The following is a 16,476-nucleotide window of genomic DNA, read 5'->3' on the forward strand; positions in this document are numbered from 1 at the left end:
TACAATAATATGTTGAAGGCTGCATGCCTTTAGCACCATCCTGTGCACTGAATGAGGCAGGGATTCTGTGAAAAAAATAGTATGTGTTAATGTAATTAAAACCTGCATCAACATGCATCTGCAAAAGGGGGTTGGGCTAGGGTTACCAGAATTAAGGTTATCCCTTTGCATTTCCTAACTTCTAAGTGCTTGACTTTGCGATCTTAATAATGTTCTTTCAATGTAGTTCTTTGTGTACAACTTCCTAGATTTAAAAAAAAAAAAAAACCCGCAAAAATAGAAAATCTATCACACGGCATAGGGTCCAGACAAATTGGAGGATTGGGCCAAAAGAAATCCGATGAGGTTCAACAAGGACATGTGCAAAGTCCTGCACTTAGGATGGAAGAATCCCATGCACCGCAATAGGCTGGGGACCGACTGGCTAAGCAGCCGTTCTGCAGAAAAGGACCTGGGGATTAGACTAGATGAGAAGCTGGATATGAGTCAGCAGTGCACCCTTGTTGCCAAGAAGGCTAATGGCATATTGGGAGGCAAAAGTAGGAGCATTGCCAGCAGATCGCGGGAAGTGATCTATTTGGCACTGGTGAGGTCACATCTGGAGTACTGCATCCAGTTTTGGGCCCCCCATTACAGAAAGGCTGTTGACAAATTGGACAGAGTCCAGCGGAGGTCAACAAAAATGATCAGGGGGCTGGGGCACATGACTTATGAGGAGAGGCTGAGAGAACTAGGCTTGTTTAGTCTGAAGAAGAGAAAAGTGAGGGGAGATTTGATAGCAGCCTTCAACTACCTGAAGTGGAGTTCCAAAGAGGATGGAACTTAGCTGTTCTCAGTGGTGGCAGATGACAGAACAAGGAGCAATGGTCTTAAGTTGCAGTGGGGGAGATCTAGGTTGGATATTAGGAAAAAATATTTCACTAGGAGGGTGGTGAAGCACTGGAATGGGTTACCTAGGGAGGTGGTGGAATCTCCATCCTTAGATGTTTTTAAGGTCAGGCTTGACGAAGCCCTGGCTGGGATGATTTAGTTGGGGTTGGTCCTGCTTTGAGCAGGGGGTTGGACTAGATGACCTCCTGAGGTCGCTTCCAACCCTAATCTTCCATGATTCTATGAAAATGACACCCATTGTGGAACACTGGGTTGGAACATTTAGATCCACCACACAGACTTTTGCCACTTGAGGTAAAGGAGCAACTGATAGAAATATTTGGTTGTCATCCTCTAAGTGGACAAGTATTAGAGGGAGATTTTGATGGAGTTTACCCCCTGCACCTGCAAGGCAAAGGAAAGAACCCATGTTCCACACCTAGATGGTAATTAACTGATTGCCTTCTGGCCAGAGGACACAGAGCTAGGCCTTATAAGTAGACTGATGGAGCTCAGTTGGAAAGAGGCAACAGAGGTGACTGGACTCTCTGATGGAGAAAAGTCTTAGCTTAGGGTTTAACAGACAGAAAGCAACAGAGAAAGAACACTACAAGACCAGGTTAGACTCCTGCAGGGGAAGCCCTTGAGAAGAATGAACAAGTGATGTCTGAAAGGCGTGGAATGGCTATTAGTTATAAGATTTATTTGGATTTTCATTTAGACCTGTAAGGGGCTTAAACTTTTATGTGATTTGGCTGGAGGGCCACCGCATACAATACCCCAAGGGGGAGCCAGGAGACGATGCAGGCTGAGAAAGAACATTGCAAATCCAAGGGAGAGCCCAATAGGGGGACTCCATGAAATATGGTGACCAGAGACAAGGGGGCACTCCTGAAGGGTGGACATGCTACTATCGGGATGAGACATTTTGTCAGTGAGTTTAACAGATATTTGCTGACAGAAGTGGAATAGTCAGACGTAGGAGTCTTGGGTTCCATTCCAGATTCTGGAGGGGAATGTTCTCTAGTGGGCATAGACTCCAACCTCAGTCTCTTCCCCCACACCCATCTTATCCCAATCTATTTACTCACAACTCCCATCTGGCTCTGTCCACTCTGCATTAGATTCATAGAGCTTCCTCCTCTACAATGCATGGTCCCAGCAGGTTGAGCACAGGAGAAACAGGCTTTCCTGCCTCAGTTTAGGTACCAGGACATAGCATAGCATGGACAAGAGTAGCAACTTCACTTTCTGGACCGTGCACAGTGCAGACAGACTCTTCAGAGATATTGGCTGTTAAGCCCTAGCAAGTCTTGACAGAACATATTCTAACCGAATTTTTTCAAAGGCTTATAACTTAGCAAAACTTGGGTGAATTTTCCTGGGGAAAGCAAAAGACACATCTTTGACATAAAAACCAGCTCCTGCCAAATGTCAGGTCCTTACTCCAAAGCATCTCATAGCAAAGGTGACCAGAAATATTTAATATGTGCATAAAAGTATTTTTCCTGAGAGCATCATTCTCAGAAATGGATGAACCTTTTTGGTTGAAGTTTAAAAACCAAAACCAACAAAAACGAAACCTCCACAAAGCCCAAGGTAGATTATCCATGCATAATTTCAGCCCAAATGCTTAAAGTTTGGTAAATTTATATGCAACTGAGAATAGGGTCTTATAATGAGAAGTGTCAGACAACCTTACTGTAATACCGTAATATTATATATATCATCTATAATATCTATGATTGTTGAATAATCACCCAGGTTACTAGGGATTCCTTGAATTAACACGACACTCATTATTAAACTATACCGGATGTACTTGCAGTGAATGGGAATCTGCATGGTATTAAATAAAACTTGCAGAGTTGTTCCGCCATGAACGGGGCTTAGTGTAAAACCAGGTCGGGATTCTTTGGAGATGTCTCTTATTCAGTTGATATAAAGACCAATTGTAAGATCCTCGGCATCTACAATTCCTCTGTATCACTCTAGTTCTGCAAAGGGCCGTTAAAGCTGCCTTAAGGTAACAGCTAAGGATTTTCCTGGCATTGTAGAATCCTGTGCTGGCATAGGACTAGCATCACTGCTGTTTCTTATTTCCCCAGGCTAACAGGTGCTTAGGGGAGGGTTGGGGTATGCAGGGAGAATTACAAGAGCACAAGATTGCAGAGACAGACTACAATTCTTCGGACTCACTGGAGTCTGTTATCTACTAGACTTTACTAACTAGAGCAGTGGTTCCCAAACTTGTTCCACTGCTTGTGCAGGGAAAGCCCCTGGCCGGGCCGGTTTATTTACCTGCTGCATTCGCAGGTTTGGCCAATCGCCAGTTCCTGCGGTTCGCTGCTCCAGCCCAATGGGGGCTGCGGGAAGCGGCATGGGCCAAGGGACGTACTGGCCGCCGCTTCCAGGAGCTCCCATTGGCCTGGAGCAGCGAACCGTGGCCAGTGGCAGCCGCGATAGGCCGAACCTGCGGACGCAGCAGGTAAACAAACTGGCCCGGCCTGGCAGGGGCTTTCCCTGCACAAGCGGCGGAACAAGTTTGGGAACCATTGATCTAGACATACAAACTTTAATACTTCACAGTGGTTTCCAATATCAATTTTCTTAACACATAGCTGAGGGCTAACATAAGAAATAGACTTTCTTCCCAATACATACGGGTCTTCCGAGCAGAATCTTCCACAAAGAGAGAAGAAATGTCTTCATCCACTCCTGCTTCATTCTTTGCAATACAAGTATACGCTCCTGTATCTTCATAGCGCACATTGCTAATGTGAACCTCACTGCCATTTGCTGAAAACAGAGGGAGAACACGCCATGTGAACAACAATTTCAGTTTTGCTACAGTGCTTTCAGATTACACTCAGGAAGTTTTCTCAGTTCATCCTAATTAAACTGCTTTCATTCCTGAGTTCATGCTTTTGAGCCATGCCAAACTACTCCAAAGGTATAGTAGTACTATCAACCATTTCACAAAGAACAGGAATATCTCAATTGTACTTGCTGCTTGGATCTAGATGTCAGTTCCAGATTAGATACCTGCTTGAGTGCTGATATGCCCTCTTCTATAGACTTTAGCTGTTGTTACTTATGCTGTATATAATCATTGACATTCTGGCGTCTTGTATTGCTGATTTAACACAAAATAACATGGCTTCCATAGAACATAATGGGGTAAATTTTCAGCTCAATTCAAGCTGAAAGAGAAACAGCTTCTAGCGTATGGGATGCTATATTAATTGAATTTACTTATAATTTGGTATAATTGAGTTAGAAAAATAGAGAGTCGAATTTGCATAACCCAACCTCTTTTTCATGCGTACACTCCTGCTCACCAATCAGAGTGCCACTGCACACACAGATGACAGTTTATATGTGCAAAATGTGGACAAATGCACTTGAAAATTCACTCATATGTGCTTACAGCAATAAAAGTCAAACAAATGCAAACTGTCAAAAGCACAATTACACCACACGCTGAAAGACAGATATAGCTCCTAGTTTGTGCAATGCTACTCAAGGAGGCTGGGATGAGGGTCCTTTGAAATATCAGTCTAAGAAAATCCACCTTTCTGAAACGGTTCTCAAATATGCGATATTGCTCTAATACACTTTTCAATTGATAATTCTGCCTTAAAACAAAAAAAAAAAAAACAGCCATAGCTATTACTACATCTGGAAGTGAATGCAGAATAGCAGCTGACAGGTTTGTACAGGATTTTATAGTAGGATTCTGTGGAAACCTGTCTCTGAAACAATTTCAGGGCTATATTTCAGATATGCTTCTGAAACAGTACACTCAAATAGTGTTTTGTGCACAAGTTTGTACACACAAAATCAATATTTGTGCATACAAATGAGAAATTGTATGTGGACTTGGGTAGATAGGTGTACAATTTTCTGGTTTTCATATGCAAATACCCTTTTGTAATAGGAGTGCCACTCTGCTGTAAGTGCAAAATATGCCTGCTCAAATTCAGAATCCATGTTTAAGAATCCAATCTTTACAATTGTATATGGACAAAATGGGACTCAGGGATGTGGCATATAGCTTGTCAAGGAGCACTTTTCTTTTGTTCCAGTCTTTACATTTTTTTTTACTGCTGATTTGTGGGGTAAAGGATAGACAGGTTACAGGAAAAATATATTAAGATTATCCATAATTTAATTTTTAATAAAGTGTATTAAGTAAGAAGGCATGAAATATGTTTTCCTTGAAAAAAGATCATTTTACTCATTGTATTTATCTCTAGACATCTAATGTTAAAGTCAGAAGAGAACCTCCCTAAACAACCCTCCAGAGCACAAGTGAGCTGCCAGAGTCCTGAAGGCATGTTCCCATGGACAGTGGTCCTGCAGAAGGAAACGTTCCCATGGTATGAAGTGCTCCTTCAAGGGGAAAGTGGGTATGTCTCTTGGGGGAGCTGAAGTGGTTAAGAGAGCTCAGGATGATCACCTATAAGGGTAAATACAACACTCTCTGCACAGAGCTATCTGCTACCTTCCCATCTGTACTCTTTCCCCAGATGCACTTTGGATTATTGTCGATAGGAACTCAACACTCTCACACTCCCCAGACACTTCTCTGTCTAGAGGAGTCACTGCCCCATGCCCTACCTTTGAAGTTGAACATAATGGAGTTGTGGAGGGAGACTAACACCACAGGGTCCCTTAAAGTGGCAGATCATCCAAGAGAAGGATGGATAACAAGTAGCTCTGCACATGGAACAGAGGGATCTCTATGAGCTATTTACCCTGCATTCAGACAGACCTGAGATCACTGTTCCCTGTAAGCTGTGAGCATGTGCGTGTGCGCACAGATCCTAAATCCCATGCACACGGCGAAACACCACGCGCACAAAAATGTGCACAGAAGCACAACAATTTGCACAGAAGAATTTTTTTGCGCACACGGCCTGTCAAAAATTAGAGGGAACATTGCCTGAGATCCATGGGATCACTCCCTTTATCTGCCTCTTATTGTTTCACAAAAGCATTTTCCTTTAGATTGTCTATTTGAAAGAGTGCTCCCCACACATCCCTTCAAGAGAGCTTTCATAGCATCCCCACTAGCTGTGCATATTTTGGGTGCTTCTCTTGCTCTTTCTGCTACCAGGTTCCTTATCAGAGGTCTGAGTGTTCCTCTCCTTCCTGTTCCCAATAACTTAGCAAAACTTAGGGCAGCCTTGCGTTTAGGCAGCCTGCTAATTCAGGTGTTGCTCATTGCTGACAACATAGTAACTCTCAGCACTGGGGGACCCTCTCCTATGAAAGGGTGGGAAGTCCTTGGGATTAAGTGGATAAGACTGCACTTTTATAAAAATAGAGAGGGGAGATTAACAGCCCAAGATTGGCCTTTAATTTACACTTTATATAAAGTACAAGTTGCTAATATAGAAATAAGTATACAGATGTACTTTGAAAGCTGCAGGATCTCCCATGCATCTTTATATTATATCCATTTCAATGGATGTTCAATCAAAGCTCCTACCAAAGCCCAAGAACTATCTTAGAGCAGTAAAGAAGTTAAAAACACAAATACATTTCAGAAGTGACAAGTGATTTCAGGTGCCTCAATATTTGGGAGTTCAACCTGAGACCTCTTAAAAGGGCCTGATTTTCAAGAGTTCTGTGCATCTGCTCCTGAAAAAAATCAGACCCTTTTGAGGTGTCCCAACTTGGGCAAAAGTGGAAGCACCTACAATCACTAATCACTTTTGGAAATTTAGACCTAAATGACTAAAAATACACTAGAAATTAGATCCATCAAATCAACTTTAAGTACAACTGAATCTAGTGTCGGGAAATAGAGGATTATTTAAATTTTGTTTTAGAGTTAAGGATAAAACTGGACCCTAGGATTTGATCCCACTCCAAACTTTGGGAAAGATCCAGAACTAGACTTTGTGTCTTGGAATCCTTCTTTCATATTAGAGAACTAGATTGCCATTATTTACAAATTTGCATTAAATATTAAAATGAAAACATATGGAAACTTATATCCTCCCTCTGTTTTTATCAATTATTTAACATTTTAAAGTATCTGGGAATAACATATGTATGGAAAGTCGTACAAAAAATAAAGCCGCACAGTATTACGTGAGACTGCATTCTGGATATTAGAAAGCATAGGGGCTGCTTCAATAGGACAAGAACTGACCTGAATCTTCATCCAAACTTGAAATGAACCAGAAGCGAATTTTGTTAGGAGTTGGAAAATGTTGATTATTTTTCTTTTTCTTTCATTTTTGCCCTTCTCTATATCATTACTTTGGCTACGACAGGAAGCACTGAAATACTGCAAAAGGCGAATCTTGTGATATATCTGACCTGACCAGATTCATTACATTTAGAAATCTCATGAAGGAGCCTGCCCTCTGTCCAATTTCCAGCCAAAAGTGGCATCCACATTTTCAGTGCTGTCTAAAACCAACTTTGAGGGTTTTCTCTATGTTCTGACAGCCTTACTTCTATTGAGTTGTACCTTACTCCTTGAATAGCCTCACTGGCATTAGTGGAACTACTCACACGCTGTGGTACTATTCACCCTGAGTAAGGGTGCCAGAATCTGGCCCTGGCGCATTTTCAAAATAAAAACCATGATGCACTTTGTCATGAAATACTTCTACAAAAAGATAAAAAAGAACACATTTCCAAAAATTCTGCACAGTTGTTGCGAACTCACACCTGCATATTTCTCAGAGGGGAGGATTTTTTCCAGTCACCGAAGGCAAGTCTACACTGCAGCTGGGAGTTTACTTCCCAGCGTGGATAGACAGACCTGGTTAACTAGAAGGGTTGAGGCATGGGCTAACTGCCTCAGTACAAACCCTCTGGATGCACACTAATGGCTCAATTCTGCAACCCCTTTTCAGGTCAAGTAACAGATATTCACAATAGTATCCCCACTTATTACAATGAGATTACTCACATGAATAAGTACCACTCACCAGTTATGTCTTCACATGACAGCTAGCTGGAGTTAGCACACTAGAGTTAACTGCATTCAAACTAGCCTAGCTTCAGAGATCTTGTCCACACTTCAAAACAACAGAGGGGTTACACAGAGTGACTTGATTACCAACACAGAGCGATTGCATTAGCTGCTGATGAATTGTTGTAATTCTAGCTGTTGCATCCACATTGCATTTCTATCTCAATGTAAGCGGAGGAATAGTCCCACTATTGTGGGGAACTTTCCTGGCTTCTGCACTACCCCAGTGAAGTGGGCTAGTGAAAGGATCTGAGTCCTCGCTCCCACTTCCTTTACCCAGAGGCCTCCCTGCCCTTGAGGACTCCCCTTCCACTCTCCAGTCTGGCAGAGTACTTGTAACCCTGACAAGGCTGGGTCCAGGATTCCTTGGGGGCTCGACCCCTAACCTTGCTGTGGTCACCTAGGACAGGGGCTAGGGTGTCCCCACTCCAGGGTACTCTCTCTGCACTGGGCACTTCCCTGACCCACTGATCATTATATACAATTTAAAGCAAATACAAGTTGTTTAATTAACAATTAATTTAAAAAAAGAATAAGGAAAAATGGGAAAGGTTAAAGGAAAACACATCCCCCTGCTCTGTAGCAGGGAACATTGAAAACAGTCTTTGGACGCCAGGGCACTTCACAGTCTGTTCCTTGTAGGTCCAAGGCCTCCTTCTCAGGCCCTGGCTATGCTGCAGGGATGCTGCGGGTTGGACACTTGCAATGGTGGTAGCCACACACCTCTGGGTTTTGGGTGTTGGGACCTTTCTTGACAGTGTCAGCCCCCCATCGGGTGTAGATCCCCCTCACAGTCTGGCCTGCAAGGACCCTTGGCTGGGGGTGTCTTTCTGTGCTGGGCCCTTTGCCCAAGGTCCCCCCTTGACTGGCCCCAGTTGTTCACCACATCTGGCTCTGTGGCTGCAGCCCTGTTCCCAGCACAGGATCTGCTCTCTCCCTGGGCTGTTTCTCTGGCTCTGGGGCTGCAGCTCTGCTCCCAGAACAGGATCTGCTCTCCCTGGGCTGCTTCTGTGACTGCTCCTAACTCTGACCTGTTTCCTGGGCTGCTTTTCTGGTCCCTCTGAATCTGGCACAGCTCTGCTCCCCAGCTCAGCTTGGGCCCCTGCTTTTTCCTTAGCTCGGCCCCACTCTGTCTGACCCAGGCAATTCCAGCTCACACGGAGGACGGGACCCCCCCTGGCCTCCTGACTCCCTGATTAGCCTGCCCACCCTGTTCTGGAACATTGGTCTCTCCCCATTGTTCCTGGGGACTGTCAGTCTCTGGGTCCTGATTTCCCATTGACCCTTCCCCTTTAAGTACTGGGAGCTAGCCAACCAAAACAGCGCCACTGAATGTTAGTAAGGGGGCAACGGTCCCCTGACATCAAGCTTCAACAACAACAGAGCTTTAACAACCCCCTTCACCCTACCCCCAAGAACTAGCTAGCTTGAGTTTAAAGCACCATCTAACTCCAGCTAGAGATTGTTCTGTATGGAGAGGAGTTCAGCTGAGGTAACACTCAAGTTATAACTCAAGCTAACTGTGCTGAGAAGACACATCCATTGTGAGTAAAGGTGGCAAAATAGGATCATGACAATTCAGATACTTAACTCTTGGAGTCTTCTACTCAACCTGCAAAGGAAACTGCTAGTATTGCTGGACAATTCTATTACTGCTTCCTGTATTGCCAATTCCTGTCCAGCAGGCAAGGGTGGTTTTTAAATCTTAAAAGACTATATTTTCAGCCTGGCTTTTGGCAGAGTTCAGCTCTTTGCTTGCATTTTATTTACAGCATGTATTACAAAATGGTATGAGATACCTTTACTAATAAATTTATATATGTTTCATTATAATGTCCAATAACTGATTAATGCTCTGTTCTAGTCATTCTTTACTTATCTCAGTGAACAGATTTTGCTGGTTTTAACAGAAACTGCAAAATTTACAAAATTCACTTAAATCCTAATCCATCCCTAAAGTAAACTCTTTTGTTTTCAATGGAGGTATAGTAAAAAATGAATTTGGAACATTGGGCCAAGTTCTGCTCTCATTTGTGGTGGAGTAAATCTGGAAAAATTCCATTAAAGTCAATAGAATGAGTTTTGATTTACACCAGTGTAACAAATAAAAACAATATCTTTTTTTAAACATATTATTTTCTCCTAAATTAGATAAATGGCAAAAACAGCATAAATTGCAGTAGTTCCAAGTCAAAAACTTTAGTACTGAATTGCAGTTAAACGATGGTCTGGATTGTGTACCTTGTGCTACACAGACCTGTGCAGAGGAGTAAGGGAGAGTAAGAATCATCACCCTTCATTTACATGGATCTTAGGTTTAATATCACTTGCCCCATCTCGTACAGGTTGCAGGGTAGGAGGAGTCTTAGCTCTTCATTGTGCTGGCCCACACAGATAAACTCTAGTGCAGGACTGGGGACAGGTCCAGGTATTGAAATGTATTGTAGGTACAGGCCAGAATCAATTACTCTCCCCATTCTCTCACTCAAGCAAAGGGGGAGCAGGGAGGGATTTGTGCCTCAGAGGGTACCTCTAAGGCACAGTGTCTCCTGAGGTGGTGCAATTCACACTTGTCTCCTTGGTTCAGGGCTGTGCCTAATGGCACAATGTCTCTCTAAACAGATAAATTAAAGCAGCATGAAACGTAAAATTCTACTGTAGAATCTCCATTGTTTGTTTTAAATCAAGTCTTGCCCTTAGACAGTGGTAAGTATGCCTCTTTACCTTGAAGGGTTAACTGTTTGGATAACTTTGGAGTAATATCAATTCCATTCTTCAGCCAACCAAGCTGTGGGTTTGGGATACCTTCAGCGTAGCATCGGAGGCTTGCTGTCACACCAGGCTCTCTGCCCTGGCTCTCTGGATAGACTCGAATGACTGGTGGAACTGAATACAGAAAACAATTATCAGTCAAATGAAAAGCAAAATTATCACATTAAAAAAAAATTCTCCAAGCAGTTGATTCTAAGAACCTTGAAGCCATATATAATGAGATAATGAAAGGGTACTGTGATATTACCAGCATATTTAACAGTATCTAGCATTGCATTCCACAGCAAGTCAATTTCTGAAAGAGAAGGCATGTCATTGTGAGAAATCCCTCTTTCCCTTGTCAACAGTGTGACTGCACAATTCTGAATTTTAATTCAGTTGTTCTTAGGGTTTGATATTGATTTCTTTATATATATTTCCTTTGAAGAACAGGATTTTGTATGAATCATTTACAATATACCAACATCTTTCATTAGGATTTATACATAATGTTCAGATCATGTTTTACCTACACTTCACAGTTTGATGATATTTTTGGTTGGTTTACACTCTTGGAAAAACGTTCTCCTCCATCCTCCTCCTGTGCTGTCATGCATCTTCATATCTCAGCCTTTACCCCCATCACCTCACAGAGCATTTTTCCAAGCAATGAGCATTAATCCATTTTATATGAACAAAAATATCCATACTTATAATAGTTGATGCTAACAAAAAAAGTGAATGATAAATCAACACTCAACTCTTAAGAATTAGAAAGAGATCTTTAAGAGGGGTAGATTGCCTATTGCAGGGTTTCCTCTCCCTTCCTCTAAAGCATGAGGTGCTGGCCACTGTCAGACACAGGATACTGGGTGAGATGGACCTGGGTCTGATCCAATACAAAAATTCCTATAGTCCTAATTATTTTAATTGGTAAATAAGGCTGGCTGGATAAAAAGAATTTAGCATTGTGAAAAATTTTAAGGTTTCAATTTTTGTTTGCATTGCATATTGGAAGAAAACAGAGATCTTTGGAAACGTTTACTGAAAAAACAAGAGGAGAGAGACAGATCCAGTTTCAAGTCCCTACTCTACCTGATTCAGAGCAAGGACTTGAATGCAGGTCTTCTACATCACAGGTGGTGCGCTAACCACCTGGCTATTAGCAGAAGATCTTTGCTTTCTCTTCTTCCCCCTCCTCCTTCCCCAGAGATACCCTCCTGGACCCAAGATGCTTTCCCAACAAAAGCATCATCAAAACAACTGCTTCCACAAAAAGTTTCAGTTTCAACCAATCAGCATTTTCCCACAAAAGAAAAAAAAAGAAACAATTCCAATCAGCTTTACTGATGAACTATAAGTAACATTTACAAGACATAACTATAAAAAAACTGAACATGCAAGACACAAACATATAAAAACTGAAGCAACTGCTTAAATTTATTATATTGCTCTGAGCCTGCCTTCCATGAACCCTCCACCCCTTTTTGCCTGTTATCATTTGTTACATTATTTCTAAGTTTAAGTTTAGACCCCAAAGATGCTATGTGGAAGGATCCTTATGCATGCATAGAGACTCACGGACATCAGCGTGGCTCTGCTTGGACACAAAGATTACCTTTCACAGATTCAATTTCAGGATTGGGGCCGTAGATCATAAGATATTTGGGGCATGCCTTTTTTTCATGTTCTGAAAAATCTCATGCATATTTAAGACATTGTATGCAATTTAATAACCATAATAATTAATAATGAAAAGAGAAAAAGATTAAATGGAAAGAGTACAGAGGCATAAAGGGTAGGAGAATAAAGGGAGAAGAGAGCACTGAAATATGCTTGGATAGCACACCTCCATGGGGCATCCATCAGCCAGTCTATAAAAAGAGAAATTGGGAGCCCCTGCATTTTAGGCTGCAGTATTGCTAATAAAGGAACGATATTTAACTTCACATCTCCTTTTGTTGAATCTGGATGCTGTGGTGTCTCTGCCCTCCCAGAGGTTACTGGAGGTGGTGATATGGATAACAGAATACTGTCAGAAGCTCAATCTAGATAAAATGGAAGTAGTGTATATCAGTAAGGAGAAGGTCTGTGTGTGCACGCCTTGTGTTCTTCCTTTTACCCACACAATCCACAGTGTATGAGTTATTCTTAATGTGTCACTGCTTTTGGATGCCTATACAACAGCAATGGTTCAAAGCACCTATAGAATTTGCGCATATTGAAGGCCCATCAGAGTTCACATTTAATGAGGTTTAGAGGCAAAATGCTTGCACTTTTTTTACTTTGATTAAAACTCATTATATTCCCCATAATTTATTAATTTAAACTTGTTGTTCCTACGTGGTACTATTTTATGTACATTTAAATGCTGTTATGGTGCCCAAATGTTATGGTAGAGATATTAATTAAACATAAAGGAAGAATAAACAACAAAATAATTACTGAAAACTGTTGAAGAGATGCTTTACTTCCATGCCATAACGTGCTTAACTTCATCTTCACTGCCAAGGAATAACTCTTGAATGATCCGGTGAAAGGTTCAGAACAGCAACCATACATACAGTATACCAATACTTCATTACACTATATAGTATTGAAAGCATTAACATATATGGTGTATGTCATTTTTTATATTGCCCTTAGAAGTTTTTTGGGAATGCTTTTCCTGAAATACTGGATATCTGTATTTTACACATTTAACTGATACAGCCAAAATTCCACTAGCAGCAAAAAAATCATATTTCATGGCTACATTTCAATCAGAAGCTTATTTTCATCTGATCACTTTGTTAAATAGTAGCTGAAGACCTACAGTATAATCTATAGCTACTGTATGACAACTGTAAATATAACTTTTAAAGTCACAGGGAAAAAAACAGTATTTTATGCTAACAGTGAAATCCTCTAATTAAAAATGATTTTTGGTTCCCACTTTTGGTTCCCACCCAGTTTTATTGTGCTTGTAGTAGATCCTCTTAAGGGCAGGAGCTAGCCAAGGCTGATTACAGAATGAGCCATACTTGGGAGAGATCAGCGTACTTTCCCTATAAAGAGCAGGAGGAGCCAAAAAGCTTGGGAAATGGTAAAGACTGTGAGTGACTAGTCTAGGGAAGATCCTAAGGGCTTGTCTACACTGTAACGTTGTTGACAAAACTTTTGTCTTTCACGGGTACTTAAAAAAAGCCTCCCCGCGAAAGACAAAAGTTTTGCTGACGCAAGTGGCACTGTGAATGCAGCTTTGGCAGCAGAAGCGCTCTCCTGCTGACAAAGCTAACACCACTCATAGGGTTGGAAGTATTTTGTCGGCAAAAGTGCTGACAAAATACCAACAGAGAGCGTTTATACACACTGACTTTTAGTGACACAGCCTTGTTGCTAAAAGCTGCGTAGTGTAGACAAGCTAAGATTAAGGGAGTTATGACAGAGGAACTGTAGTGAGCAGGATGTTCCTACTAGAGACCCTGACTGGGAGAAGGGTTTAGGGCCCTGGAAGTAAGAGGGCTGAGCTCCAGCCAGGTACAGCTTGAAGGTACATTTATACTACAATAAAAAATTGGCACTGAGTCTCAGAGCCTGGGTCAATTGATTTGGGCTTGTGGGTCTTGGGCTCTGGGGCTAAAAACTGCAGTGTAGGTGGTTGGGCTTGGACTGCAGCCCTGACTCTGAGTCCCACCCTCCTGCAAGCCCAAGTCAGATGACCCAGGCCAGCCAGGGCCATGCTGCAGGAGACACACAGGGGTGGGTGGGGGAAGTTCAAAAATCAACTAAAAAGCATGTTGTTGTTTTTTTTTAAAAAAAATCATTTTTGACTCTTAATTTTTGAACCTTCAGGGTTGGCACTATTGTGAATAAAAATATTTGTTGACTGCATCAGTTGTAGATTAGTATTTAAACATCTTACATATTTGAGCAGCTCTTACATATTCCATCAGGTTTCAAAGTAACAGCCATGTTAGTCTGTATTCGCAAAAAGAAAAGGAGTACTTGTGGCACCTTAGAGACTAACCCATTTATTTGAGCATAAGCTTTCGTGAGCTACAGCTCGCTTCATCCGACGAAAGCTTATGCTCAAATAAATGGGTTAGTCTCTAAGGTGCCACAAGTACTCCTTTTCATATTCCATCAGGTAGAGGGAACTAGAACTCATGCCCATGGTAGGGGGGCAGAGGAAGGAGGAGGCGGCAACCAGAAAAACAGAAATTTTAATAGAACTGGTCAGGTTGATATACTAGTAAATATAGGAGTTTGTCAGACTATTTAGCTAATAGAACTGTTTATTTTTAGGAAATGGAAGAGTGCCTATAGCTGTTCGAAGACACTTGCAGGAAGTAACAGATAAATATTTTTCTTTCAGGGATAAAAGCAAAATCCTTTTTATTGAGAAAAGGATGTTTTAGTCTGCCATATATGGTGTTTGGAAGCCTTTAATCTGTAATTCTACATATTAGAACCTCTTTGCTACCTCTAATTTTACACATCCTTCCTGAGATACAATACATTGGTGTACTTCTTAGTAGACAGAAATCTGAAGCATTTCTTTATTAACAAGATCTAAATGGGGCAACATACTGGGGCATTTCTTTTAAACAGTTGGATAACACTTGAAAATATTTAACTGATTATGTTGGAATGGGATTCATTTTTTCATTTAGTTATCTTACTTCATATCTCTCCAACTGTGTTTTGTGACACCAGTTAACTGCTCCAAATTCTATTTAATTGTAGGAAATAAAACTTTGGGGAAAGGGAGGTATGTTTCTTTAACCTTCATTACAACTTGTTTCTCTTTTACAAAGAAGCTCAAAGTTCCTGCTATTTAATGTATAATTAAAGATAAGATCACCAATTACTTTTGCTTAAAAAAATCTAATTAGCGGATTTAAGAAATCTTGGTTAATCATTGATTACTAATAGGAATATGCCCACTGTGATATCACATCTTTTTTCTGCCAATAGTGACATGTTACATAGCAGACTTTCATTGATAACTGTGTACTGTAGCACCTTCACAAGACCTTGATCAGTGTTCGTGATTATCGTTATTTTTTTGCTAAGGGGAGTGTTAGTACAGCAGATTAGTGTGGCCTGTACCTCTGGAGCTCATTTAAACAGGTGGTTTGGCTCTGGGATTTAAGAACAATTAGTTGGATTGCCTCAGGTCAATTATTGTGAAATACTCCATAATAAAATACACACATATACAGTCATATGTCTAAAGCACAAACTGGAAGAAGAAAGTAAGGCACAGGGAGGTGAAGAGAATTGCCCAAGATCACCCATAGGCCACTGATAGAGCCAGGAATAGAACCCTGAGTTCCAGTCGAATGTTCTAAGCACTAGACAACATTGTTTCCCTGTAAATCTTTAAATCTGAAAGGGAGTAGGCCTAGCAACAGGGAGAGGCTTTTACTTTCCCCATGAAACTCCATTCAGAATCAACTGATTTTTAAGATATCAAAAAAATGCCATTTGCAGTGTGCACTAAGCTCATTAGAGCTTGCTTAAAGCCTGTTGCTAAAATCACTGACAATTTCATCTGAGTATATTCCCAGCATTGTACAGAGTTAAATCTCTTCCTCTGCCATCTCCTTAAAATACCCTCTGGCTTAGGGAAGGTGCACAGGGCTGGGAACCAGGAGATCATATATTCTAAACTTACCACTTCTGGTAAATGATGAATAATTCAGTGGTTTTCTCAAAACTTATTGTTGAACTAGCTTCACACCCCACAGAAAAATTACACAAGGTGGGAGATCTTAATCTTATCCATTCTGCTTCTCAGGTAGAATATGCCAAATATATGTGCTTGGCTATGTTGTCAGTAAAATGGGATTACTAGTGTATACATAACA

The 16,476-nt window shown here is 41.3% G+C and overlaps 1 protein-coding gene across 2 annotated transcripts in view; it reads right to left on the minus strand.

The window, feature by feature from the left end:
* The window catches only part of FSTL5 (follistatin like 5), a 493,618-nt gene that overhangs the window by 75,606 nt on the left and 401,536 nt on the right, over window positions 1–16,476 (minus strand). For both annotated transcript variants that reach the window (XM_077814497.1, XM_077814496.1), the window contains exons 8-9: window positions 10,595–10,756; window positions 3,535–3,669 (exon numbers count right to left, since the gene is read on the minus strand). In XM_077814497.1, the coding sequence (XP_077670623.1) occupies window positions 3,535–3,669; window positions 10,595–10,756 (297 nt within the window). The remainder of the gene's footprint in view (window positions 1–3,534; window positions 3,670–10,594; window positions 10,757–16,476) is intronic.

This window comes from Eretmochelys imbricata, chromosome 4 (assembly GCF_965152235.1).
Source record: "Eretmochelys imbricata isolate rEreImb1 chromosome 4, rEreImb1.hap1, whole genome shotgun sequence".
In the NCBI taxonomy this organism is placed as follows: domain Eukaryota; kingdom Metazoa; phylum Chordata; order Testudines; family Cheloniidae; genus Eretmochelys; species Eretmochelys imbricata.